Below are 25,963 nucleotides of genomic sequence, written 5' to 3'. Positions count from 1 at the left end.
TACCGGTGGGGAAAAATTTGCCATATAATGCAATTTAAACACCTACTGAGGTTTCAGCTAATGGAAGTGTATATAGTACTTTGAAGAGGTAAAACTCTGTGCTAGATAATCTGAAGCAGGGTCTATTAAGAGTCTGAGGTTATTCTCATTGAGTGACTCCTTGGATTTCAGCAGATTATTTAAAAACAACAGCAACACAGTATCCAAAAGAGGCTTAAAATAACTGTTCTATCCAAATAACATGGCTTTACTGCTAGTGAAGTAAAAGATGACTGTCAAGTCCCACAAAATAATGCGGACTTGAGCATTTAAATCCTTTAGAGTACATAAAGCTGCCATGCTTGCTTTGTGGTCAAACACTTCACCGACAGCAGAAAACCCAGTGCTGGCCAACTTACCAAGTCTCAAGAACTAACATAAACAAGGGTGTGGGCTGAGAATAGAACCTTTCAATTACAAGAGCAATTACTAACTCTCTTAGGACACACCTCAGAAATCAGCAATGACCAGGAGCATCATTTTGATAGACTGCGGGGAGGAAGGCACTGGCTATGTGGTTTTTAAGGCAGTAGCCTTGCAGGAACTCACTCTGGAGGCCCAGGCTCAGATCAAAACTAGTGCTGTATTAGTTTCCACTTATTTTCTTCAGAGTCTGAGTTTCCTCCTTTGTCACATGAGTCTATTGAATGGCTTCTCTGCCACACCAAGTGGTCGTCACTCTTTATAAAAAATCATAAGCGAACATTTGTTGACAAATACACCTTAAATATATACACTGGCCCTGCAGATTTGTGTTACCGAGAGCAAAGACAGTGCCTAGCCCAAAGCTGAGAACACAGGTACTCAATAAATAGTAGCTAAATAAATGTAATGTGACTTCCTTCCCAACTGACCTGGACACACTTGCATATGACAATGAAGGCAGACAAAGCTGCTGTCATATAGCTCCTTGAAATTCGGAACTGTTTATACGCTGCTTAGAATCTCTCCAGAGTATCTTGGGGGTTGGGCTCAGATAGAGACATTCATAAAATCAGACAACCTGTAGCTAAATACCTCACTTGGGGGTTGAGTCTCCTCTGGCCCTACCATCATCCATTCATCCAACAAATACTGAATGCAAACTAGGTGTTAAAACACACACACAAGATACAAAAATAAATCATTTTTTTCCTAAAGGAACACACAATTTAGTAGGCACAGAGGAATGCAGTTCCTCTCAGCAGCATGTAATGAATGAATGCTATTTGCCAGAGCTATGTTAGAAATACCAAGATCTGCATGGGCTCAGGCCTGAACCATGAATACACAATCACACTGGGGAGATCAGGCATGCATCCCAATAGCTGTAACACAAAGTCAAGTGCTGGCAAGTATGAGTACAACACCATGAACTTCACAGACAGTCCTGGATTCCATTCCTGGTGCTGCCATTTAACTATCTGTGTAATCTAGGCATGTTCCTTACATTCCCAAGGCCTCCATTTTCTTACCTGTAAAACTAGATAACACCCCTTTCTGCACAGGGCTACTGTGAAAATTTAATCACCTAGGTGTTACAGCATTTAGTCTAATGTACAGTAGACATTCAATAAATGGTAGTTACTGTCATTAAAAGCCATGCTCATTTAAGTATTTGCTGAACTCTAAAAGAGACATGGGATCTCAGACACAAAGAATAAAGCTAACTCTTCACTTTTGATACGTAATCTAAAAAATTATAATTGGCAGGATTCCCCCTTTTCCAGAGATAAGAATTTGTGGGAAAGAAAGGACACATCAGGTCTTATACTCTGACACAGGTAGGCCGTTGGAAAAGTCGGTTTGAGCACGAAGATAAATCAGAAACTGGAATAAAGAATTGAACAAAGGAAGGAAATTTCAAGAACTCTAGCTGCAACGGTGGTTCCACTTCCACTAGGTAAGGGAACAGAGGAAGAAATAACCAGAAAAGCAGGTAGGCGCCAGGCCCTGGAGAAAACAGAATACTTAGCTCAAGGGTGTGCCCTGCACCCTGCATGCAGATCTGGGGGCAGGGAAGGAGCAACCAGAAGATGCCTCCAAGATCCAGTCCACATGGACTGGAAGGGGTGGGAGATCAAAAGTAGGAGGCTAGTTAGAGAGACTGCTGAAGTGGTTTAGACAAGAGGAACTCAGGACCTGGAAGAGCCTGGCAAAAGTTAATAAAGACCGTGGGCATGTGCGGAAAACAGTCAAGCCCTGGCAAGTGAATGGAGAGGAGAGCCCAGGGGCAATCTGAAGCCAGGACCAACAGAATAGGGAAAACAGATGAAGAGCAAAAAGGAGGTCTGTGTTGTCCCTTAGCTCAAGTGGGAGGACGAGGCATGGGGTTTCAACACGGATTCACAACTACTAAAAATTTTGCTAGATAAATCAGCCCCAAAGAAATTTACTTGTCCTTACCCCTTACCTTCTTATGTCAGCCAACCTGTCCACTTCCCCCATCTTCAAAGCAGTCCTCCCATCCTCCTCTCCTTCTCTCAGCCAGAGCAAGTATACCCCTAATCTCCCCTGAAGGATTATGTCAGGAGGAAGAATCAAAAGACACAAAGTTCTCTGCCAATTTTGGTAGAGTATTAAGAAAGAAAGGGGATGGCTGGAGAGTTATTAAATTACCACCAATTTCCCAGTGTTTATTCGGTTAAATGTCCAGTTTCTGGTAACTGTAGAAGTCCGCTTGAAAGGAGGAGACCTGCCTTTGTTTAAATGTCTACCCACACAGCGACAACAACGGATTGTGGGGCTGGAGCCTCAACAGCAACAGGATCACACCTGAGCTCCACCCACAACTGTCTTCAGAATTTACCTGGATGCCAGTCAGGCACTGCTTTCTGCCTGGCATCTGTCTTACTATTAACCTGAAGAAATTAAGTCCCCTGTTGCTGGTTTTAGTCTTATCTCCCAAGACTATTATCTCAAACTACTAGTCTTAACTATGTCCTGCACTCAGTAATGCCAATACATACTTTTCCATTCACTTCCCTTTTCCTCTCAATTTTCCTAATTCTAATTATTTAGCAACCAATCTTGACCAAACATACCTTAAACGTGAAAGTAATCTCAAATGTGATATTTATCCTAAGAATTACCTGAGGGAACTTGCTTAAAATAAATTAAAAGGCAGATCCTAGCCCTTAAGGTTTACTTAAGACCTCAGGTAAAGCCCAGGCATGTACATTTAACAAGCACTCCAGGGGATTCTGCGCAGGTGGCCCATACACTAGTTTTTTGAAAAGACAATTTCTTAAAGCAAGGTAGGTTTTGCTGCTGCTTCTATTACTGCTGCAGCTACTACTGTGTTTACTGAAGGGAAAGGGAGACAAAGGAACAAACAAGAGGAGAAAGGAAAAGCAGGCATTTTAAGGAGCCCCCTCTCCCCTTTTTATGTTGCATTTAAGTATAAAATCTGAACCTTTTCTTTTGGTGCGGACTTTAGGATTATAACACTAATCCTATAAACACTTAATTCTCCACTAAATAAATGCCTTTCTCCACTCAAATCCAACATGCCCTAGAGATTTTTCAAAACCCACCATTTAGCCCCAAATGTGGGCAACAGTTGGCTGGAAATCCACAAATATTTAAAATCCATAGTCCTTACTTCGTTGTGTCTCTTCTTCCATGCCTTACTACTCATTAAAAAACAAAAACAAATGACACAAAGTAGAACGGTAAGCTTACTTAAAAGAGACGTGCGAAATGATTTTTTAAATTTTAATTATGACTTGGTGGTATACTTTTCAATCCTGGCACTGCACCCCACTAAATGTCTGAAATTAACCATCATATGGATTGAAAACATCAGATCATACCAATAAAGTGGATTCAAAGCTTATAAAAACTGATTCTTCTTACTCCCACTGATGCTAAAACCAAAACCATTTGTAGAATTTATATAAAGGTCAAATGCACACATAACTTTTTAAGTGCAAATTTATGACACAGGTAGAGAAAACAGAACAATCAGACAGAAAGTAGTATTAATAGACCTTTGTCTCATCTGACTTGCAAACTAAAGGTCTAATACAATACTCTTTAAATCAAACTAAAAGCCTTTTTTTCCTTTAATTATTTTGCATTAAGTTGCTATTTGTTTTTGAAGTCTATCTGCATTTCCTAGTCCACTGTCCATTCTTCAAAAATGGTAATAAGATTCCCTTAGAAGAAAAATAGCAAATAAAAATGCAAATTAATTAATATTCTTCCTCAATGTGAACATATCTAAGTAGAGTTTTACATTTAACAGAGGCCTCAGGTTTACTTCTAAGAAGGCAATGTTTAAGTATGAGTTCCATTTCTTAAAAATTACATGAATACAGACAATGACAAAAAGTGAACATTACAGCAAATGTATCAAAGTGATGGGATTAGAGGGTTTCTAACCTGGTAGCCAGCCACACCTGGTCTATGTTGGGTATCCTCCTAAACACGTACCCCGCCTCCAAGCATTTTGCCCTTACCACAGCCAGACCTATCCACCCAACCCCGCAGTGCATGGTCCTAAGAGAGGAGTGCCATCACGCTTGCCACAAGCCACAGGAAAGATTTCTTTTTCTCCTTTCCCTCCACCCAACTGTTAACTCTGGGCTAGAAAAGAGATACCAGAAGGGAAATAACTCACTCCAGAAGCTTGCAGGTTGCAGGGCCCAGAGCCTGGGGCTTCTGGGTTTCCCTCCCAGAGAATTAAAGAGGAAGATGATAGGGATGGACGAAGATAGGCATTTCCTGATACCCTTTTCTCAATACTTCAAACAACTCACTTTCAGCAGTTTACACTGCTGCTGGAAATTCTTGAGTTAGCTAGATTGACCAGGAGGGGCAAAGGAAGGCGAAGCAGGAGGAAAACAAATTTTCTGAACGCGTGTTTTAAAAGATGAAAAGTTCCATATTCCCTTCCAAGCTTCCCCAGTTCTGAATCTACCCGCCGACTCATCAATTTCCACCGATCGTGAGCTGACCCCTGGGTGCTTCTTTGTCGTTTTTCAGGACATGCTCCGTGCGGAGGTCGGTTTGCATCCACCGCGGCCTTGAAGGGAAGGCCGCGAGTGCAGCCGGCTCCACGAGCTCCTTCCCAGCGCGGGCGGGTAAAGAACGTTATTGTCCCCCACCTACCTTCAGGGTTGGACCATGACCGCCTATCTTCCGCCGCTTCACGAACACCACCGGCACTTCGGTTTCTGAGGTCAGCTCCAAGAGCGCTCTCTCCAGGCCGCCGGCGTCGTCTGCCGCACAAAACCAAAGAGGGGCGCGGGTTAGCCCCGCCGACCCGGCCGCCGCGGGAAGTGCGCGGCAGGGGCGGGGCTTCCGTGTGCCCAACCACGCGGCCCCGGGCCGCCCGCGCGCCGCGTGCCGCCCCGCGCTCGCGCCCGGCTCCCGCACACCTGCGCGCTGGCCGCAGCGCCCGGAGCCGGCTCCCGACGCGGGTGGGGGGGGCCCGCCGCGCTGTAACGCTGGCCGCCTCGCGGGAGCAGGCGCTGCGAACGCGGCTCAATCCCCCGCGCACACCGGCATCCCCGCTTCCAGAAGACGCCTCCCAGTGTAAGCTGCCTTTGAACTCTGCCTCCTTACAGAATGCCAAAAGCCGACTTCCCAGGTTTCTTTGAAATTTGAAACCACGAGGCAAAATTAGGAACAGTCTGCGCTCTTAGAGCGCTTTCATTTCAGAAGCTTGAAGCCAGAGCAACACCCTGCTTGACAGACCGGCAGGTAATGGCCCAATTTTACAAACGGGTGAACTCAGGTAAGCAGTGAGTCAGTGATGGAATTAAAAATAGACTCCAGTTACTCTAACATCATCAGGCCCATTCATGAGCCAGAAATCACACCAACTCTCCCAAGTGCGGCTGTCTGACAACAATAATGGCAGCGAGCGCTTCTCCGGGCCTTTGCACCGACCGACGCTTCACCCCCACAACTGCTCTTCTGAAGGAGGTCCCAGCGGGTTCATTTCTCCCGAGTTCAAGCGGCCAGAAAGTCCACAAGGTGCCGTGCACCCCGTTCCCCGCCACCCGGTACTGCCCGATCCGAGCGAAACACGCGCGGGATGCCCGCGCTGCTGTCCCCGCCAGAGGCTGGGGCAAGTCACGTGATTCTGAGCCTCGGTTTCCCCAACTGTAAACTGGGACGATTTGCCAGCTCAGGATTTCCGGGGATGCAATGGGGAAATTTCTTGAGACCTCTTTAAATCGTTCTCCTCCCTTAGCGCTGTCGAGGATCTGTCCGTCTACTGGTCACATTATCATCCACGTTCCCGTAGTCGTGCAGTAGCGAACGACACAAACACTCATTTTTTTCCCCATTTCTGCACACGGTCTCGACAGAGAGCTAGCGGAAGGAAGCCACCAGCCGACCGGGGCCGACCGGGGCGGCCGGTCCCACCGACGCACGCGCAACCGCGAACGCGGCCAAGACGCTCGCCGCCTTAGAAAAGCGTCACCCCGATCCAAACACACCTCAAAACAGCTCCCCTTTCCGCGACCCGAAGCGCACGCGGCCGGCGGCGGCCCCCGTCCCCGGCCTCACAGTCCAGAGGCTCGGAGTTCTGCCCGCTGTCCGCGAACGCACCGCTGGCGTGGACCGGAGCTCCGGGCAGCAGGCTGTCCTCGCGGGCGGTTCCCAGACGCCGCGGACTGCTGCGGAGCGAGGGGAAAGGGTGGCGGGATCCCCGCGGCCCCCGCAGGCCACGCCCTGCTCGGAACGGGCGGGCCGGTCGCCAGAGTCAGAATGACAAAGCAGAAATCCACTCCCGTGCAGCGCTGCCGACTACGCCGACGGGCTTAGCGAAGTGGGACCTCCTAATTGGGTGACACACCACATCCTCTTCCTGCTCGGAGCGCCCCCAACCCGAGAAAGGAGCAAAAACAATGCGAGGAATGTTTGGAACCAGAACCCAAAGCAGAAGGTTTTAACGAACAAAACTGGACTATGCCCTGAGGCAGGGACTCCGGAACTTGGGCTGCCCCCTGTAATCACGAGAGGCTCCTTAAAGATACTGACGCCTTCGTTCCCACTCCCAGACATTCTGCGGTGATGGGTATTGGGTGCGACCAAGGCATCTGAGGTTTTGGGGGGGTTGTTTTTGTTTTTTTAAACTCCCTGGGTGATTCTAGTGAACAGCAAAGTTTGGGACCCATTGCCCCAAGGTAATGGATTAGTCAGTCTGACGATTCTCTAAAGGAAATTATCAGGCTTTCAAAAGAAACACCCAACTCATGCTGGGTAATCCTGAAAAGTAACAAATTCTCACCAACACGTGACTTCCCCTTACCTCCTTCCTCCTTAACCCACTCAGGTTTTGGTGTGTTATGTTTGTTTTAGGGAAAACTGTCTTTGACTCCAGCCATGCCAAACCACCTGCAGCCGCCCCAGTGAGCCACGCTCTCTCACAATTCCTCCTCTTACTCAGACTCTTACTCAGCACCTTGCATCAGTAGGTAGCTGCGAATATTTGCTGAATAAATAAATGAGTGAATGAATGTATCTCCCACTTGTCTGGGTGCCGGCCCACGGAAGCAGGCTGGAGTGAAAGGACGGTTGGCTTCTTAAGGCTTCAGGGCAGCCATGCCTTCTCTGAAGTGGCAGGTGAACCACAGTTCACACCTGTGGGTCCATTCATAAGCCTAGGTTAGAGGTTTCGTATAATGCCTCAGCTTCTGAACACACATGCACTTGTGCAAACACACACACACACACAGCATACCGAAATGGTCACTCTCCTTGCAGGTTGATTGTATACCTCAAAGTGCATGCCTCACCTCCTCTGGGGTCCTTTGAACAGAGTATGGGTCTAGAACAGGTATTCAGGAAACAACGTGATTTAAGAAGCAAAGGATGAATAATGAGAGGGTAAGAAAGCCAGGACTCCAGGGTGGAAAACATTTCCTCCTGGCTGCTGGGCCAAGCTCTGTTAACCATTTTATATGCCTTAACTCATTTAATCTGTACAGTAATGACCTACGAACCAGGGTCATAAACTCCTCATTCCTAAAATATATAGAAACTATAGCTTCCTTCAAATGTATGTCTCAAGATAGAGAGGGACTAAAATCACTTAACTGGAAATAATATACTGAAAGCAAGTGATAAGGATTGATTTCTATGAGTCTCATATCATAGGTCAGAGTTGCCATAGTTCGTATCTTCTAACAGCATAACAAAAAAGGCATTTTTAATTTCACAGTGTTCTTAAGTGAGCAAATTATAACACAAATACCTAGAGTTGCTCCATGTAGCTTGTTTTTTAAGTTAACAAAAATCACCATTTTCAAAAACCTTCACTTTTCTTTCAGACCTTTCTTGCTACAGTTAAGGGCCCAGATGCCTTACCCTTGTCACAAAATACAGAGAACTCCTTAGCTACTTAGTTTCTGGGTAATGGGAGAAGTACCTCATCTCCCACCATTTCTCATCACGCCGCATTTGTTCTAGACATAACTCTAACATCTCTTGACTGAGCTCATGCCTAAAATAAGCTTCCCTCCCTAAGGCCTACTCCTTCAAAGCTCATCTGAAATGTCGTGTCCTCTGGGAAACCTTCTCTGATTCCCACCCAATGCTGATAGCTTGTTCCTTATTCTGGGGTCCCAAATACCTAAAAATAATTATAAATCGTAAATCCAAGAGGGCTTTGGGGAGGCCAACTCTTGTTTGATTTATTTTGTCTTCCCAGAACCTGCTATATATAGTAAGTTACTCAGGAAAGGCTGGAAAAGATCCTCAGTGTTCTGGAGCTCTCCGGTAAGCACACTGTAAACAGAAGTATGCAGGTATCTGATTGAGGGTCCTGTTGTATTAAACTACTATTCCTCCTATAATAAGTTTCTCTCACACACATATACACCACACTGAGCTAGAACAATCTTCCTGACCCTCAGATCTTCTCTGCTCAAAACTTGTAGCTCTCCAAGACCCTCAAAGTCCAAACTCCTCAATTGTACTGACAAGGCCCACCCCTGTTAAACCTAGCTCTCCACGTACTCCATACCCTACTAATACAACAAAACATTGCTGGAGAAAACACAGAAATGAAAAGTGATGTCACTTCAAAGTCAAGATCCCAAACTTCAATGTGTCCCCAAAGCTGCCCAGCAGTCCTTTGTGTCTCTGGTAGATGTGTTTTCCTAGTTTCCAAAGCAAATACTCCATACTTACTCCTCTCTTCTCAAACCTCTAAGACACCTATACCTTGCCATTAACTCATGATCTGCTCTCTACTTTAAGAAAATAGAATCAATTGCCTGATTGATTGTTCTATCTAGAACTCCCTCCCATTTTCCTCTCAATCACAAAGCTGCCACATTCTCTACCTTCACCCCTGTTTTAATGAAGGCCAACTCCTCCACTTGTGTACTGATTCTCCTTTCTTCCTGCCTTCTCAGTCTTCAATAACTTCACTCCTGAAAGTAGCTTCCCTCTCCAGCATCATCAATTTCATGTTCTCTGCCTGATCATTCTCTCATCATATACATACTGTAGTTTCCCCATTAAAAAAAAAAAAAAAAGCCTCCCATGAGCCCATGTACCCAACCCCCATAGTTACCACCCCATTTCATTGTTCCCTTTCACACTGGGGGTGGAAAACCTGTTTTGAAAGAATTCTTTGTACCCTGAAGAAGAAAGTAGGGTACATAAGTTAGGAAAGATCCAAGAATACGGCACTTGAACAGAGACCAGCGTGAAAGGAGGGAGCAAGACTTATGAGGGGGGTGATCTTTCTAAGCCAAGGAAACAGGAAGTGCTAAAGTCCTAAGCTGGGAGCCTGCTTGACTTGTCCAAAGGTCTGCAAGGGAAGCAGTGTGTCTAAAACTCAGTAAATAAGGAAGAAAGTGGTAGATAATGAAGCCAGAGGAGTAGCCAGAGGCCAGAACCCAAAGGCCATAGGACTTTGGATTTCATTCTGAATGTGAAACGAAGCCGAAGTATCACAAGATAGGACAGGGAACTAATCTAGTTTGTATCTCAGAAGGTTTGTTCTGCTGTGTGAACAGATTAAGGCAGTAGGGACTTGGAATGGAGGAGCACAGACCAGCTAGAAAGTTGTTGTGGTGGTCCAACAAAGATGAGCAAGGCTTGGATTAGGGGGTGAGAAGAGATATTGGAAGGTAAAGCTCATAAATTTTGCAGTGGGGTGAAATGAGGGACATAAAAGAAGGAGAAGATTCGATGATGACTTCAGAGTTTCAGCCTTGGCAACTGGGTAAATGCAGTTTGGGACAAATCCAGAGTATGGTTGTAAGAGACCTGTTGTTATCCAAATGGAGATGCTGGGTAGGCAGCTGGTGTGCAAACCTAGAGTTGGTGGGGAGCGGGGGGGGGTGTTAGAGCTAGAAATAATAATCTGAGAGTCAAATATAAAAGATCCTTAATACCGTATATATTAGTCAGGGTTCACCAGAGAAACAGAGCCAACGGCATGCAGAGAGAGAGAGGGAAACAAATTGGTCCTCAGGATTGTGGGGGTTGGCAAGTCCCAAACCTACGGGACAGGCCAACAGGCTGGAAATGACAGCAGTCTTAATGTTGCGGTCTTGAGTCTCAAGGCGGCCTCAATTCCTTCCTCTTCAAGAGACCTCGATCTCTTCTCTTAAGGCCTTCAACTGACTGAACGAACCCCACTCGCATTAAGGGAGAGCAATCTGCCCCGTTCAAAGTCTACTGTTTTCCATATTAATCACATCAGAGAATACCTTCACAGCAACATCTGACCTGGTGTCTGGCTAAACAACTAGATTAAGATTAACCATCACACATAAGACTAGATGAAACAACGCAGGGAGTTAATATAGTTAAGAAATGGAAGACAGTCAGGACTGAGCCCTGGCAGAGTGCAAAGGAAGAGAAGGGTCCATTAAAGGAGCCTGAGAAGAAACTCGAGGGAGGTGGGAGGAAAACCAAGAAAATGTGGGGTCTCAGAAGCCAGTGAAGAAGCGCTCCCCAAAGGAGGGAGACCAACTATGTCAAGTATTGCTGAGAACTAGTCCAAGATACAAACTGAGTCATGGATGTCATTACTGATTTTTGTGAAAATGAGGGAGGAAACAAAGCCTGATTAGAGGAGGTTCAACAAGAAATAGGAAAAAAGGACATGGAGGGAGTGAGTATAGCCATATATTCTTTTTTTTTTCCTATAAAAATAGAAAAGTAGGGGTGGGGGACGCCTGGATGACTCTGTAGGTTAAGCCTCTGCCAGGGTCCTGGGATCAAGGCCAGCATTGGGCTCCCTACTCGACAGAGAGTCTGCTTCTCCCTCTCCCTCTGCCTGCTGCTCTGCCTACTTGTGCTCTCTCTCTCTCTAGCAAATAAATAATAAAATCTTAAAAAAAAAAAAAAAGAACAGAAAACTGGGAAGGAAGCGGAAGAGGGATATAGGATCAAGGAAGGTGTGTCGTTTAGTTTTGTCCAGGAAGGAAATTATTGTAGCTGAAAAGCTATAATATTATATACATATATATAATATTAAATATAATAAATATAATGATATAAATATGAAATATAATACATTTATGCTGAAAAGCCAACCTAGTAGAGGGATATCTGGCAGTTTTCTAAGAAGAAAGGAGTGCGAGGAGGTCACTACAGAGGCAAAGTCCTTTGTGCATCTATGATGCGGCACGGACTTCAATCAAACCCAGCATCTATCAGTGACTAGACTGTCCAGTTACTCAGCCTCTCAGCTCCTTTATGTCCTTTCTAACAAGATCCTGTGTGGTACTTGTACCTCTCTACCACGCCCAAACCTGCCGTCCATCCCTATACCCCAGCCATTGGCCTTTTTTTCAGTCTCTTTAATTACCTAACCATGTGTCTGTGCCAACTGCCAGTCATTCAGCAGATCTGAGTTCAAGCAGGTAGTCCTTGAGGAAGCCAGCACACAGGTCACATCCCCCTATGAAATGCTCATGTCGCCATGTATTCTTTCCGCTTGCTACTTATCACAACTGCAATTATATTTTTATTGATGATTATTGATCAAAGTCAGCCTCCCCCCAGGACAGCACAGTTCAACAGAATTTTCTATGATGACGGAAATGTTCTGTATCAGCACGGTCCAACCCAACCACTGTCCAGCCAGCACTGTCCCACTAAGCACGTGTGACTACTGAGCACTTAAAATATGGCTAGGCAATTGCACATCTGATGCTTTTATTTTATCTAAGTTTAATTTGTCTAAACGCAGGTTGCCCCATGTAGGCAGGTTCCAGGATTATTTATGCTCACCACAGTGTTCACCAAAATGTGGTGGTCCATCAACTTCAAATAGGGAAAGCAAATAATGGTATGGGAAAATTGGAGAAGGCCTCACAAAGCAAGTGATATTTGAACCATATCTTGAGGAATAATGAAGGTAAAAGTAATAGGAGTGGGAGAAATGCCCGAGAATGTATTAGTGCTTGCCAAAAAACCCCCTGAGGTATAAAAAGGATAATTATCTCGCCCACGGCGGCCTAAATAACAATTGGCAGAGCTGAGACTGACCCTTGGTCCTTGGCAATCATCATGATACTATTCTAGCTCTTCAAAAGAATTTGTTCTAGGGAGAGAGCAATGCATACAAAGACACAGCCATAGGAAAAAAATGGTGCGTTTCTGCATAATGGGAGATGAAACTATAAATATATGTTGGGCTCACTTTGGGGTTTACAAGGCATCTAAGCGTCTGGTTCTTTTCCCTACATTCTCAGTTAATCCTCAAAAATAATCTAAGCATTACACCAAATTAAAACTTAGAAACTGAGGGCCACCTGGGTGGCTCAGTGGGTTAAAGCCTCTGCCTTCGGCTCAGGTCATGATCACAGGGTCCTGGGATCGAGCCCCGCATCGGGTTCTCTGCTCAGCAAGGAGCCTGCTTCCCCTCCTTCTCTCTCTGCCTGCCTCTCTGCCTACTTGTGATCTCTGTCTGTCAAATAAATGATAAGTAAGTAAAATCTTTAAAAAAAAATTAGAAACTGAAATTTCAGGAACTTAAGAATCTTGCCAAAGGTCACAAAACAGGTGTGCTGGAGTTAGGATATAAATCCAGGTGTGCCTGGGACAGCTGGGTGGCTCAGTCAGTTAAGCGTCTGTGTTGGGCTTAGGTCATGATTCCAGGGTCCTGGGACCTAGTCTTACAGAAGGATCCTTGCTCAGTGGGGAGTCTGCTTCTCCCTCTGCCTGCTGCTCCCCCTGTTTGTGCTCTCTCAATCTCTCTCTCTCTAACAGATAAACAAACAAATCTTAAAAAAAAAAAAAAAACCCAGGCGTGCCTATCTCCAAATACATTGTCTGTCTTACAATTCAACAATATCTAATGAGGTAGTAGCCAAAAAGAGGCAAAAGCAACATGCTGTAGGGACAAAAACAAAATAAAACAAACACACAAGCAAAAAAACCATTAACTTCCTGACAAAGACCAAGGCAGACTTCATCCATGAAACATCCACTCTGAAAATGTCAAAATCCTGCCTGGGAGATCATGATCTCTGTGCTGCCTTCTCTGATCAAACACAGAACCAGTCACTCTTTAATTTCTTACATCAACCTACCTTAAAACTGTTTACATGTCTGCTGTGCTGAGAAGAGTCACTTACGGAGCATCTCTGGGTCAGGAGCTTTACATGTTCTCGTTAATCACTGCAATAACCCTTTGAGATGTGTATTACTATTTCCATTCGCAGACAAGGAAAGCAAGTTTAAGGGAGTGGGCCAAGCAAGGTCTGACGGCTCGTCCAGGATTTCCGTCGCATACTCTCCCCTCTCCACTACGGTATTTTTCACCTAAGGGCCCGGTCTTCGTTGCTCTAGTACCTGGCACAGCACCTTTCCCACAGTAGCTCACACTTGGGGTTTGAATTCAACTGGCACTACAGCAGGCTTTCAAATGTTAATGAAGTGAAGAAGTCCAGAGTGTCCTGGTAAACCAGCTTGGGGGGCTGGGGGCAGAATTTGTAGCCTTTGCCAATTTCTGTGGTATAAATACTCCCACTTTGGCTGATTTCCAGCTGTCAACCTGCTTGCAGAATTCCTCCGTTTAACAATGGAGCAGCTCCATCCAGCACAACCCTTAAGGGCTCAAGGTCATCAGGTACTAACTCCTTCCCCTCCTACACCTCCTCCTCATACCAGTTCTCTATTCTTAGACTTGACTGTAATCTCAATCTCAGAAGACTATAGATCATTCTACCTCTGTTTAAGCACCCCCTTACCAGAGCCCCACAACCTATTCCTATTCCAATTCCAGGCGGTGTTAGAGGAACCCACATCCTTTACACATCCTCTCCCTATCTTCTATCCAAGACTGTTCAAGCCCTCCTACCTTCAAACATGCCCAGGTCTCCTCTTTTGTAAATATCTGACTGACCCCACAGCCTCATCCAGCTTTCTAGTGACAAGCAGTTTGGCCCAGTAGTTGGGAAACCTCCTCTGAAGTCACAGAATCAGGCTTTTCTGCGCAAGATGCATGCCCTTGGGCAAGTTCTGTTCCCTCTTTGTTTACTCATCTGTAAAATGGTGATAAATATAGCTCCCCCACCTCATGGGGTAGCAGCAGGAATTAGATGAGTAAGGAGATGTAAAGGGCTCAGAATGTGGTAGGTGTTCAATATCCGAGTTATTATCATCATTATGTCCTTACACACAGTGTAAATCTAGGAAGACCACAGAGTGGTTAAGAGATTGGATTTCCTCCTTTGACAAATTATTCACAGTAACCATCAAAAACGTGTTACCTGAGACGCTATTCAACACTTAATTCAGGGGAAACTATTCATCTTCCAAAATTAATCCAAGGGCAACCTATTCATCTTTCTTTTAATTAGCAATCTATGGCTAAGCATGCCATTTTCCCACAGTTATCTATCCTCGTTACTCAGAACTTGTTCTTTACCTGCAGGAAGAAAAATGTAATTTCCTTAAACAACTTGCTAAAAGAAATGGAAAAGACGTGAGGAACTTCTCAAAGAATCAGTATGTGGATCTCGAATTGCACATCCATGTACACAAAGTATACACACACTGGAGCACGTGAAAAGAGTCCCCTCCTGCACTCCATTTGTTTTAGGTCTCTTTGTGTCTCATCCCAATTCTCGAGGAAAGAAAATGTTTTTTTGTTTTCTGGTTTTTATTTTTTATTAATATATAATGTATTATTTGCTTCAGGGGTACAGGTCTGTGAGTCATCAGTCTTACACAATTCATATCACTGGCCATAGCACATACCCTCCCCAATGTCCATCACCCAACCACCCCATCCCTCCCACATCCCTCCCCTCCGGCAACCCTCAGTTTGTTTCCTGAGATTAAGAATCTCTTATGGTTTGTTTCCCTCTCTGGTTTCCTCCTGTTTCATTTTTCCCTCCCTTCCCCTATCATTCTCTGTCTTGTTTTTCAAATACCTTATATCAATGAGATCATAAAATAATTGTCTTTCTCTGATTGACTTATTTTGCTTAGCATTTCATATATATATTTCATATATATACATATATATATACATATATATATGTATATATATATGAATATATATGTCAGTTTGCATTCCTGCGAACAGTGTAGGAGGGTTCCCCTTTCTCTGCATCCTTGCCAACACCTGTCATTTCTGGACTTGTTAATTTTAGCCATTCTGACTGGTGTGAGGTGGTATCTCACTGTGGTTTTGATTTGTAAAGAAAATGTTTTTAATACAGAAAACCACCGGCTAGCAGAACCTCTCTTGAAGTCAACTCTTAGATGTCTCATCTGAAAAAAAATGGATATCAGCCACCCTTACCAGCAGCCAAGGGGTGGTCTGAGTACTAATTAATAGTGGTAAGTAGTTTTTAGATCCTACAGATGAAAGAAGAGCCATACAGTTTATTACCATTGATAAGCTCTAATTTCTTGAACCCTATTAGGTAGCTGATATTAAGAACATCCACCTCTGGGACGCCTGGATGGCTCAGTCAGTTGAGCGTCTGCTATAGACTCAGGTCATGATCCCAGGGTCCTGGGACTAAGTCCTGCATCGGGCTCCTTGCTCAGCGGGGATCTTGCCTCTCCCCCTGCCTGCTGCTCCCCCTGCTTGTGCTCTCTCTCTCTGATAAATAAATAAATAAAATCTTTATAAAAAAAGAAGAAAAGGAATGTGTGCCTCTAATTATCCCAGGAGCCCAAATTCCAGAATCCCTAGACAGTTGATGACTACAAGTTATATGAAAAACTACTGTCACCTCATGAAGTGGCCTTGGATCTTCCTGGATGGCAACTGATCATCCAGACTCTGATTTGAGCTGAGAGTGATCTATTTCTCATTTACAACCGAAGATGTACTAAGACCAACTTTTTCACTATAAAGACAAATGAGAACATTGTAGCTCTCCACCAGAAGATTTCTGAACTTCTTTATCTATGGATTTACAATATCTGTAATAATCTTTCAGAAACTCTTTTGAGGTTGTGTTGCAGTGGCCAAGGTTGGACTACCTCCTACTCCTCCTTGAAAAGTCAGGTTCAGTGTTAACCATTAAGTGAGATAACTAGACCTCTAGCTCAGTCATTGTTCAGTCACTGGCCTTTCTAAGACCGCAAAATATTTTCCAGCTCACTACCATCATTTAATGACCATAGCAGGGTGCCTCTATACTTATGATTTAAATAGGAGGCAAATATATGGTTCATATTGTTGGGTCCTCCCCAAATTGGGTACCCCAATTATGGGTCCGTGATTAAAGGAGTGAGACTGATACTAAGCAAAGGTCAAGCAAAGCTTTAAAATAAATAAATAAATAAATAAATAAATAAATAAATAAATAAAATAAAAGCAAAGCTTTATTTCACGCCAAGCATCAGGAATCCAACTGGCTGGCCAGGGCCGCACCTCTTACTGAGAGGGTGACCCCTCCCTGCTTTCCAGACTAACTTTTATAGAGCAAAGGCCATGTGGTTGGGCCTGGCCACACACAGGTAGCCAATAAGATTGTAACACACATAGGAAACTCCACAGTGATGCTAAGCGACCAACTGAATTACAATTTACCCTAGTAGACATTTGAACCAGCCTATCACACTTTGGTTAGGATTGGCTCCAAGGGCCCATACTCCTTGGTAGCTAGGAGACAGTGTGCTGCCCCCACTGATTGAATACCTCCACCTGGCCTGACCCACCCTTGTACTTGGACTTTGTTACCTGGGACTGGTTTCCCGGACTTGCTTTTAAATAAGTTCCCCTGGGGGGGGGGGGCAAGGTCAACTTAAGCTTTCCAGCAAGATGGCAGTTCAACCGGGGTGGGGCTGGTCTGGCTGAATGGGCCTTTACAATATGGAAATGATTATACTAATCTTCAGATGAACCAAACTCAGCTGGCAAATTCTGCTGGCAAAACCAGGATGTTATTAGCATCACTAACCGGACTCTTGATGTTTAACTGTGCACTTGACTCCCAAAAAATAAAGGTTTCATTTCTCTGTCTCCTTTCAGCATATATATGGCTAAGTGACTCAATTCTGACCAGTAAGACATAAGCGAACTACCAAGTGCAACTTTCAGGAAATGCTCTTAAATGGAAAGAACAAGTCCTCCTTCAGCTCTTCTTTCAACCAATAGCTGAAGTTTGGACCCTCCTTTTTGGAGCACAAGATGGAAGACGAATGCTGAGGAGTGTGGAACATGAACACAGGATTCAACATTGGATCCAGCACTGTGGAGTACCACAAAAGCCCTGGACAGACTATACCATCTAGACTTCTTTTAGGTGAGAGAGAAATAAGCTTTTTTTCCTTAAAAAAAAAAAAATATATATATATATATTTATTTATTTATTATTATTTTTTTAAGATAGAGTCCAGGAAAGAGAGCGAGCAATGGGGAGGGGCAGAGGGCGAGGGAGAAGTAGACTCCCCACTGAGCAGGGAGCCCGAAGAGGGGCTCAATCCCAGGACCCCAGGATCATGACCTGAGCTGAAGGCAGATGCTTAACTGACTAAGCCACCAGGAGAAATAAGCTTATATCTAGTATAAGCCACTGTTATTTTGGGTTTGCTGCCACATGTGGGCAAACCAAATCCTAACTAAAACACTTATATCACATTGTAGGAAACACGTTTACATTATAGGAATTTTTAAAAATACACAAACAAAGCAAAGGAAGAAAAAAAAAAGTCATTCAGAATCTCACCATCTGGATGCAATCACTATCTAAGTCTCCTGTTTCAGTCCACAGACTTCCCCTGAGTGCGCTTCCTCACCTCACCTAAAGAGTCAAGCTGCCCAGATCTGTATCTCCCACTCCTCCTGACCTATATACCTACTGGCCTATAATCCACGTTAGACAATCGTAACATGTCCAAAACCAAATTCATCATCTCTCCTAGACTAAATCCTGCCTCCTTCCTCAATGAATGCTACCACCATTCTCCATTCTTCCTAACAGAAAGTAAAGCAGCATGTTTGACTTCTCCCTCTACTTCATCCTACGCTGAATTGTGACTGTCTCCCATATTAAAACTAAAAAAAGAAGAAGAAGAAGAAGAAGAAGAAGAAGAAGAAGAAGAGGAGGAGGAGGAGGAGGAGGAGGAGGAGGAGGAGGAGGAGGAGGAGGACGAAGAAGAAGAAGAAGAAGAAGAAGAAGAAGAAGAAGAAGAGCCTTTTCCCTGGGGCACCTGGATAACTCAGTTGGTTAAGCGTCCAACTCTTGATTTCAGCTCAGGTCATGATGGCAGGGTCATAGCCCCACGATCACATGGAGTCAGCTGAGATTCTCTGCCTCTGCCCCTCTCTCTACTCTCTCTCTCTTTCTCTCTCTCAAATAAATAAATAAATAAATAAAATCTTTAAAAAACAACAACTTTTCCCTGACGAAGAATCAGATCCTACTCACTTGTATTTCCTCAGTGCCTATTGCACTAGCAAGGTAGATACACAAATATTTGAGGGATTATTCATATCTTGTGTATTTCTTTCCAGTCCTTTTCCTTTTAGAAACAAGATAGGACTATTTTATAAAAACTATTTTAAACTCTTCACTTTGTTTCATTAAACATAGTACAGAAAATTTCCTCATGCTATTAAAAACTTTGTGCATCCTTTTTTTAAAGGTTTATTTATTTGTATATTTGTCAGAGAGAGAGAGAGAGCAAGAGCACAAGCAGGGGGAGTGGCAAGCAGAGGAAAAACTCGACCCCAAGACCCTGGGATCATGACCTGAGCAGAAGGCAGCCTCTTAACCGACCGAGCCACCCAGGTATCCCAGCAGGAAGCCCTTTTATGGCAGTATCCAGGAGCCACTGCCCTAAGCACGGCCAGTGTTAACCAGTTTAACCACACAGTTCTGTGAGGCAGGTATTTCTATTATCTCCATTTCACACAGGAGGAAATGAAGGCACAAAGAGGTCAAACAACTTGCTCAAGGTCATACAAGCAGGCTCTTCCTGCTGAACTCTGATCTGACCCACGCTAATGACCTTGCAGGTCCTGGTGCTCCTCACTAACTTACATACATACAGCCCCCAACGCCAAGACTGCTTTCTACACCTGTTTTGGTGCTGTTTGCGGAGATATCCACTGCACTGACTGAACTGCTTGTGCTTGCTTTGCTCTTACATAAAGGGCACCGAGAGCACAGAGACCAGTGGTTATGTAGCATTCACGTGAGAATCTGTACATATACACTTCTGTTCAAGTACATTTCTGTTTTGGAATGAATGCAAGGTGGGTGGGGAAGCTGATTATTTAAGAAAACGACTCACACCTTTTATGAAAGGATTGCTCTGAAGTAAGAAGTAGAAAATGTATTTTGGTATCATTCAGACCTAGGTTCAAATCCATGCTAGGTGGGATAATGCTGTCCCTCTGTTTCAGTTGGAAGGATCAAATAGGATAATGTTTGCCTCTTAAGTACAGAGAACAGACTGGTAGTTGCCAAAGAGAAGTGGGGGGGGGGGTGAAATGAAGATGAAGGGGATTAAAACTGTACTGAGTAATGTACAGAATTGTTGAATAATCATATCATACACTTGACACTAATATAACACTGTATGTTAATTAGACTTCAATAAAAATAAATTTAGAAAAATAAAAAATAAACAGGATAATGTATATAACACATCTAACATAGTGTTTAATTAATGTCTTCTTCCCAACGTACTTGCATATGAAAAAGCTAGATTTATTATTTTTTTAAAGATTTTATTTATTCATTTGTCCGAGAGAGAAAGAGAGTACAAGCGAGGGAGAGGCAGGCAGAGGGAGAAGCAGGGTCCCTGCTCAGCAGGGATCCCAACACAGGACTCGATTCCACGACCCTGGAATCATGACCTGAGCTGAAGGCAGATTAACCGACTGAGCCACCCAGGTGTTCCGAAAAAGCCAGATTAGATTAAACTTTTTATGAAGCAAGATAAAGCTCTCTTTAATCGCCAGATATACATTCTAGTAAACTGTTGATTCTTTTTGTTCTTGGAACAAATTTTGGAGGGCCTCCTCTTACACATAAATGATAAGAGTCCACCTTTCATGGGCTCATTATCCATTGTAGGTCGCTAGTTATAGGCACCACAGGTGGAGGGCTCTTTGCCTCTCTGAGCCTTTGTTTCCTCACCTGTAAAGTGGGGAATCTAATGAGGATATATGTAAAATGCCTAGCACTGTTCTTGGCACGCAGTCACTGCTTAGTAGTAGTTGCTAACTCATGTAATATATATTTTTTAAGATTTTATTTATTTATTTGACAGAGAGAGCACAAGTAGGCAGAGCATCAGGCAGAGGGAAAGGGAGAAGTAGGCCCCCTGCCAAGAAGGGAGCCTGACACGGGGCTCGATCCCAGGACCCTGGGATCATGACCCCAGCAGAAGGCAGACGCTCAACCGACTGAGGCACCCAGGTGCCCCTAACTAGTGTAATATTATGTATCCATTAAAAAAGATTCACAGAGGGGCACCTGGGTGGCTCAGTGGGTTAAATAAAGCCTCTGCCTTCAGCTCAGGTCATGATCCCAGGGTCTCTGCTCAGCAGGGAGCCTGCTTCCTTCTCTCTCTTTCTGCCTGCCTCTCTGCCTGCTTGTGATCTCTCTCTGTCAAATAAATAAATAAAAAAAATCTTAAAAAAAAAAAAAAAAGAGATTCGCAGAGGGACGCCTGGGTGGCTCAGTTGGTTAAGTGTCTGCCTTCAGCTCAGGTCATGATCCCAGGGTCCTGGGCCTGCATCAGGTTCTTTGCTTGGTGAGGAGCCTGCTTGTCCCTCTGCCTGCCACTCCCCTGCTTGTGCGTGTGCTCTCTCTAATAAATAAATAAAGGAATCTTTTAAAAAAGGGGGGTTCCTGTTACTATTATTATTCCATAATGAACATGAATACACAATTCAGATAATGAAATAAAACTCAGATAATGTGCTACAACATATAGAAAAAACTGCCTCATTAATAATCAAAGAAATACAAATTAAAGACTTTTTTTTAACCTCTCAGATTGACAATAATTTTTTTAAAAACCTCTTATTTCTTAATACTCAGTAAGTATGGGAAAACTCATTGTGAAAGGACCTAGAAATTTAGAAATGTTAATACTCTGACCCAGGTATTGATTCTAGTAATCTATCCTACGAAAAGAATTTTAAATACAACAAAAAATTTAGGTACAAAGAAAAATATTTCTAACCTATTATTCCATAATAGCAAAACACTGGCAAAGACTTTGTCCACCAAAGAGGAATAGCTAAATAAAAATATTATATGGAATATTTTACAGCAACTGAGAAAAATATTAAGAATGTCTAATAACATGCAAAATATCTTATAGTAACAAAACAGAACACAGGCTACATAAAAGGCATACAAAAATATTAATAGTGGTTCTTTTCTGGATGTAACTATATGTGGTTTTTGTGTTTCATTTTCTTGCATTCTACATAATCTCTAAAATGAACATTTTTACGGGCAAAATCGAAGTGTTTAAAGAACATTTTGAGCCTCATTCATTGAAATAAACAGAACCACCTCCCACAGACCCCCACTTCTATAGCATAAAGCCTCTTTACTTTTCCACTTTTATCTCTCATCATTCTCCCTGCCAGGCACCGCTCACTAGAGTCACTTTAAATGAACAAGCCGGGACGTTCTTGGATTTGTTTTGTTTACAGCTGTGAATTCCTTACTCACCACTTTGTTCTATCAGGAAAACACCTTTGCAACATGCGATCACAAGTACTCTGTGATCCTGCAGCCTCTCCGGGTACCAGATCACACTGAAATTAGAAGGAAGGCAGATGCAAACAGACAGAATGACCTTATAGAACGAGGCTGTGCCTTCTTCATCTTTTTGCTTCTGCCAGTGCTTAGCACGTTAATAGGTGACCCAGACACACCTGCCAAATGAATATGCATCGATACCCATGTGATGATGCCTGAGCTGGCCTAGGGTACCTCAGAATGTGAGGGGGTCTGTTTGTTTAAAGAAAGCAGTCCCTGAAGAGGCGGCTAGGGAACCAGACAGACCTGGGCTTGGCACAGCAACACCGAGCAAGTTACTAAAATGCTGAGTACCTGCTTCCTTGCTTAAAAAGCAGAATTTGCATTTGGCAAGCTCACAAGGTCATTGTGAGGATTAAGTCAGAGAGATGTGAAACATAGGTATTAAAAAAAAAAAATGCTCATCACTATAACTTAAATGTGAGTAAGTCAAGGCCGGTTCCTGTCCCTCTTGCTGAAGACATTAAAGCCGTGCCCTCTGTAAGCAAGCTGGGGACAAGGCTGACGCCCATCAGCACCCCCAAGCCAGTGAGTGACGTATGGCATCCAGATACACTTCGAGCAATGGTCACACGAGTCCTCTCAAACCTCGTATCTGTTTTCTACATGGACAGCTGAAGAGCGGCAAGCAGCTACCCGACCAAATGAAGATGACTACACTGCTGTTGTCCGTTTCTCAGATCAAAGCCAAGAGCGAGGCTTCCTAGACCAACGAGCCCTGTGAGTGACGGCCCTTCCACAGGGCTACCTGAGGTGCAGCTAGCACGGTGGTAGGCTGCATCACCTCCAGGCACAAGAAGCCACTGGCCCATCCAGGAACACCCATCATAGTATCAATACCACGAACATCACACATGAGGCAGATCGGGTGAGTCATGAAAGCCTCTGAGGAGGTAATCAGAGGACACCGAGGGGAGGTATCAGGAATTACCCGTGGGTTCACTAGCAAGCCAACCACCCTCTGTATGAATACTTTTCCACATTTTGTTTCCTCATCATAAGAAGGTGACATCACTATCTACCTCACTGATGGTATTCTGAAGATTAAGTACGAGGACACGCATAAGCCTCTGGCCCAGGGAGGATAGCATTCGTGCCCATTACCACTGCCCACACACAGATACTAATGCCATGCCTTCTGGGTGCAGCGCTCTTCTCTCCAATACCAATCCTGGTTGATCTGAGTTGATCTTGATGGTTGTTCTCAAATAATAACCTTAATGTACAGAAACTGGTTCAAGTACAGCCCAAAATAAGGAAGAAGAAACTGTCAGGGTGGGAGGGGAGGTTCCTGGCAGCACAGCTTCCCTCCTTGATTTTCCTGAAGAGATGATACTATTGCCACCAGGAACTCCGTGTGCAGCCGCTCCCTTACCAGTGCAGTCAGGTGGCCCGCTGCACTGGCCGTCACAGAAGCTCAGCTCTAGAAGAAGAGGATGGGGATTTTCTGGGGGGGCAGGGGATGGCAAGTCTCACTTCACAAGAGCACAGTTCCCTACTCTCTTTCCCGTGCTTCATACTGAGCCTAGCACTCAGCAAGTACTCAATAAACACGCTGGACGAAAAAATGCACCCACTTGACTCTATCCCGAACACCCCCACCTACCAAATGACCCTCTGGCTCCATGAGAACCTACCAAGATCCAAGCACTGGGGAGACTAGGTAGCCAAGACTGGTGACAAAGTAATGCCTGTGGAGCATTCTCCGTGGAGCCAGGCCAAAACAGTAAGGGGCTGTTCATGGACAAAACCAGCAGATAGAGACCACAGCAGCAATTCCAGCTCTGTAATGACGAGCTGCCTACCCACATTACTACCTACCTCATCCCTGATCCTTTATCTCTCCTGCGCGACTGGCTGAGGCCCAGCACATATTGTACAGTAAGCCTCCGGTGCTGGAGACCGGTAAATCACACAGAATCCAAATTTCTCAGATTTTTAAAAAGTTTTTTGTTTTTTTTTTTTAAGCACTCTCTACACCCAGCATTGGGCTTGAACTCACAACCTGAGATACAGAGTTGCACACTCTTCCCACTGAGCCAGCCAGTTGCCCCCAAAGTACTTAGAGTAACACTCATACTTCCTACTTGCCTTGGAATTCAAGATGTCAAACTTCTGGTGTCGGTACCCCTTTACATTCTTAAATAATTATTGAGGACCCCAAAGAACTTTTTTATATGGGTTATAGCTATTAATATTAATACACATTAAAAATTAAAACTGAGGGACGCCTGGGTGGCTCAGTTGGTTAAGCAGCTGCCTTCGGCTCAGGTCATGATCCCAGCGTCCTGGGATCGAGTCCCACATCGGGCTCCTTGCTCGGCGGGGAGCCTGCTTCTCCCTCTGCCTCTGCCTCTGCCTGCCATTCTGTCTGCCTGTGCTCGTTCTCTCTCCCTCTCTCTCTCTGACAAATAAATAAAATCTTTAAAAAAAAAAAATTAAAACTGAGGGGCGCCTGGGTGGTTCAGGGGGTTAAATTCTCTGCCTTTAGCTCAGGTCATGATTCCAGGGTCCTGGGATCAAACCCCCACATCGCTTCAGGCTCTCTGCTCAGCAGGGAGCCTACTTCCTTCCTCTCTCTACCTGCCTCTCTGTCTACTTGTAATCTCTGTCTGTCAAATAAATAAATAAAATCTTTAAAAAAAATAGTTTATCAGTACTAAAGATGATACAATATTAAAAAAACCTAAAAATTAAAACTGAGACATCTTAGAAATATTTTTATCCTCTTAAAATTAATAATAGTAAACCCATTATGTGTTAACATAAATAACATGCTTTAATTAAAAATAACTATATTTTCTAAGACAAAAAAATGTAATTAGAAAGTTAGCACTATTTTACATTTTTGCAATTCTTTGTTTGTTTTGTTTGTTTTTATTTTTTTTAGATTTATTTGTTTATTTATTTGACAGACAGAGATCCCAAGTAGGCAGAGAGGCAGGCAGAGAGAGAGGAAGGGAAGCAGGCTCCCCGCCGAGCAGAAAGCCCAGTGCAGGGCTCGATCCCAGGACCCCGGGATCATGACCCGAGCTGAAGGCAGAGGCTTTAACCCACGGAGCCACCCAGGTGCCCCAGTAAAAGACAGATTCCCATATCTGCTTGTGCATTCAATATATTGCGATATATGTTGTTTTAGTAGAAGTATATGAAAAAAACCCATTCTCACAAACACAAGTAGTTGGAAAAAGGAGAAATATTTAGTAGTATATTTTCAGATAACTGCAGATATTCCTTGATACTACACCAAAACTCCACAAGTAATAGCTGATTAAGGTAAGCTGCAATGTCGAATCTGAAACCACATCAATGAGCTTTTCATACTCTGTCCCATGTGGTCTGTCTTCTACTTTGAATGGCTCTTTTACCCATGAACGACTTTGTAAGATCACACATTAATCATTCAGAAAATATTCATTTACTGAGTTATACAGATCTTTCAAACATTGACATATTTTAATCCACAACATCAAAAAACTACATTCATAAATACTACATCCAGCCTCATCAGAAAAATCTTTAAGTACTGAAAAACTATTGAACTCACATGCCAGGTACAACTTCCAAAATTCTTATTTTCACCTGAAAGCTCAAATTTTATCATGGGCAACGAACACTGTCAGTAGTCTTCCTTGAAGTGACAGACATGCTTTGTTCATTTGAGGGGAAATGTCTGCCAGATACCCAAGTCTGAATAATCCAAATCATTTGAATAATCTGACTGTCACTCATTCTTCCAAGTATATATGGTG

General features: G+C 43.8%; 2 protein-coding genes across 3 annotated transcripts in view; both read right to left on the bottom strand.

The window, feature by feature from the left end:
* Positions 1 to 6,684, bottom strand: part of TXNRD1 (thioredoxin reductase 1) — a 67,714-nt gene extending 61,030 nt beyond the window's left edge. The window contains exons 1-2 of one of the 2 annotated variants that reach the window (XM_032836759.1): positions 6,586 to 6,684; positions 5,134 to 5,243 (exon numbers count right to left, since the gene is read on the bottom strand). The gene's annotated coding sequence lies outside the window, so the exon portion shown is untranslated. Of the gene's footprint in view, positions 1 to 5,133; positions 5,244 to 6,473 lie in introns of both variants that reach the window. The other variant, XM_032836758.1, reaches the window with a different exon arrangement.
* A 15,412-nt stretch (positions 6,685 to 22,096) lies between these two features.
* Positions 22,097 to 25,963, bottom strand: part of LOC116854673 (thioredoxin reductase 1, cytoplasmic-like) — a 41,651-nt gene continuing 37,784 nt past the window's right edge. The window contains exon 4 of the mRNA XM_032836761.1: positions 22,097 to 22,207. Coding sequence (XP_032692652.1) covers positions 22,203 to 22,207 — 5 coding nt within the window. The 3' untranslated portion in view covers positions 22,097 to 22,202. The remainder of the gene's footprint in view (positions 22,208 to 25,963) is intronic.

This window comes from Lontra canadensis, unplaced genomic scaffold (genome assembly GCF_010015895.1).
Source record: "Lontra canadensis isolate GAN:19392208 unplaced genomic scaffold, GSC_riverotter_1.0 scaffold93, whole genome shotgun sequence".
NCBI lineage: Eukaryota > Metazoa > Chordata > Mammalia > Carnivora > Mustelidae > Lontra > Lontra canadensis.
The sequence above is the reverse complement of the archived record's forward strand: the minus strand, read 5'-3'. Positions and strand labels throughout refer to the sequence as shown.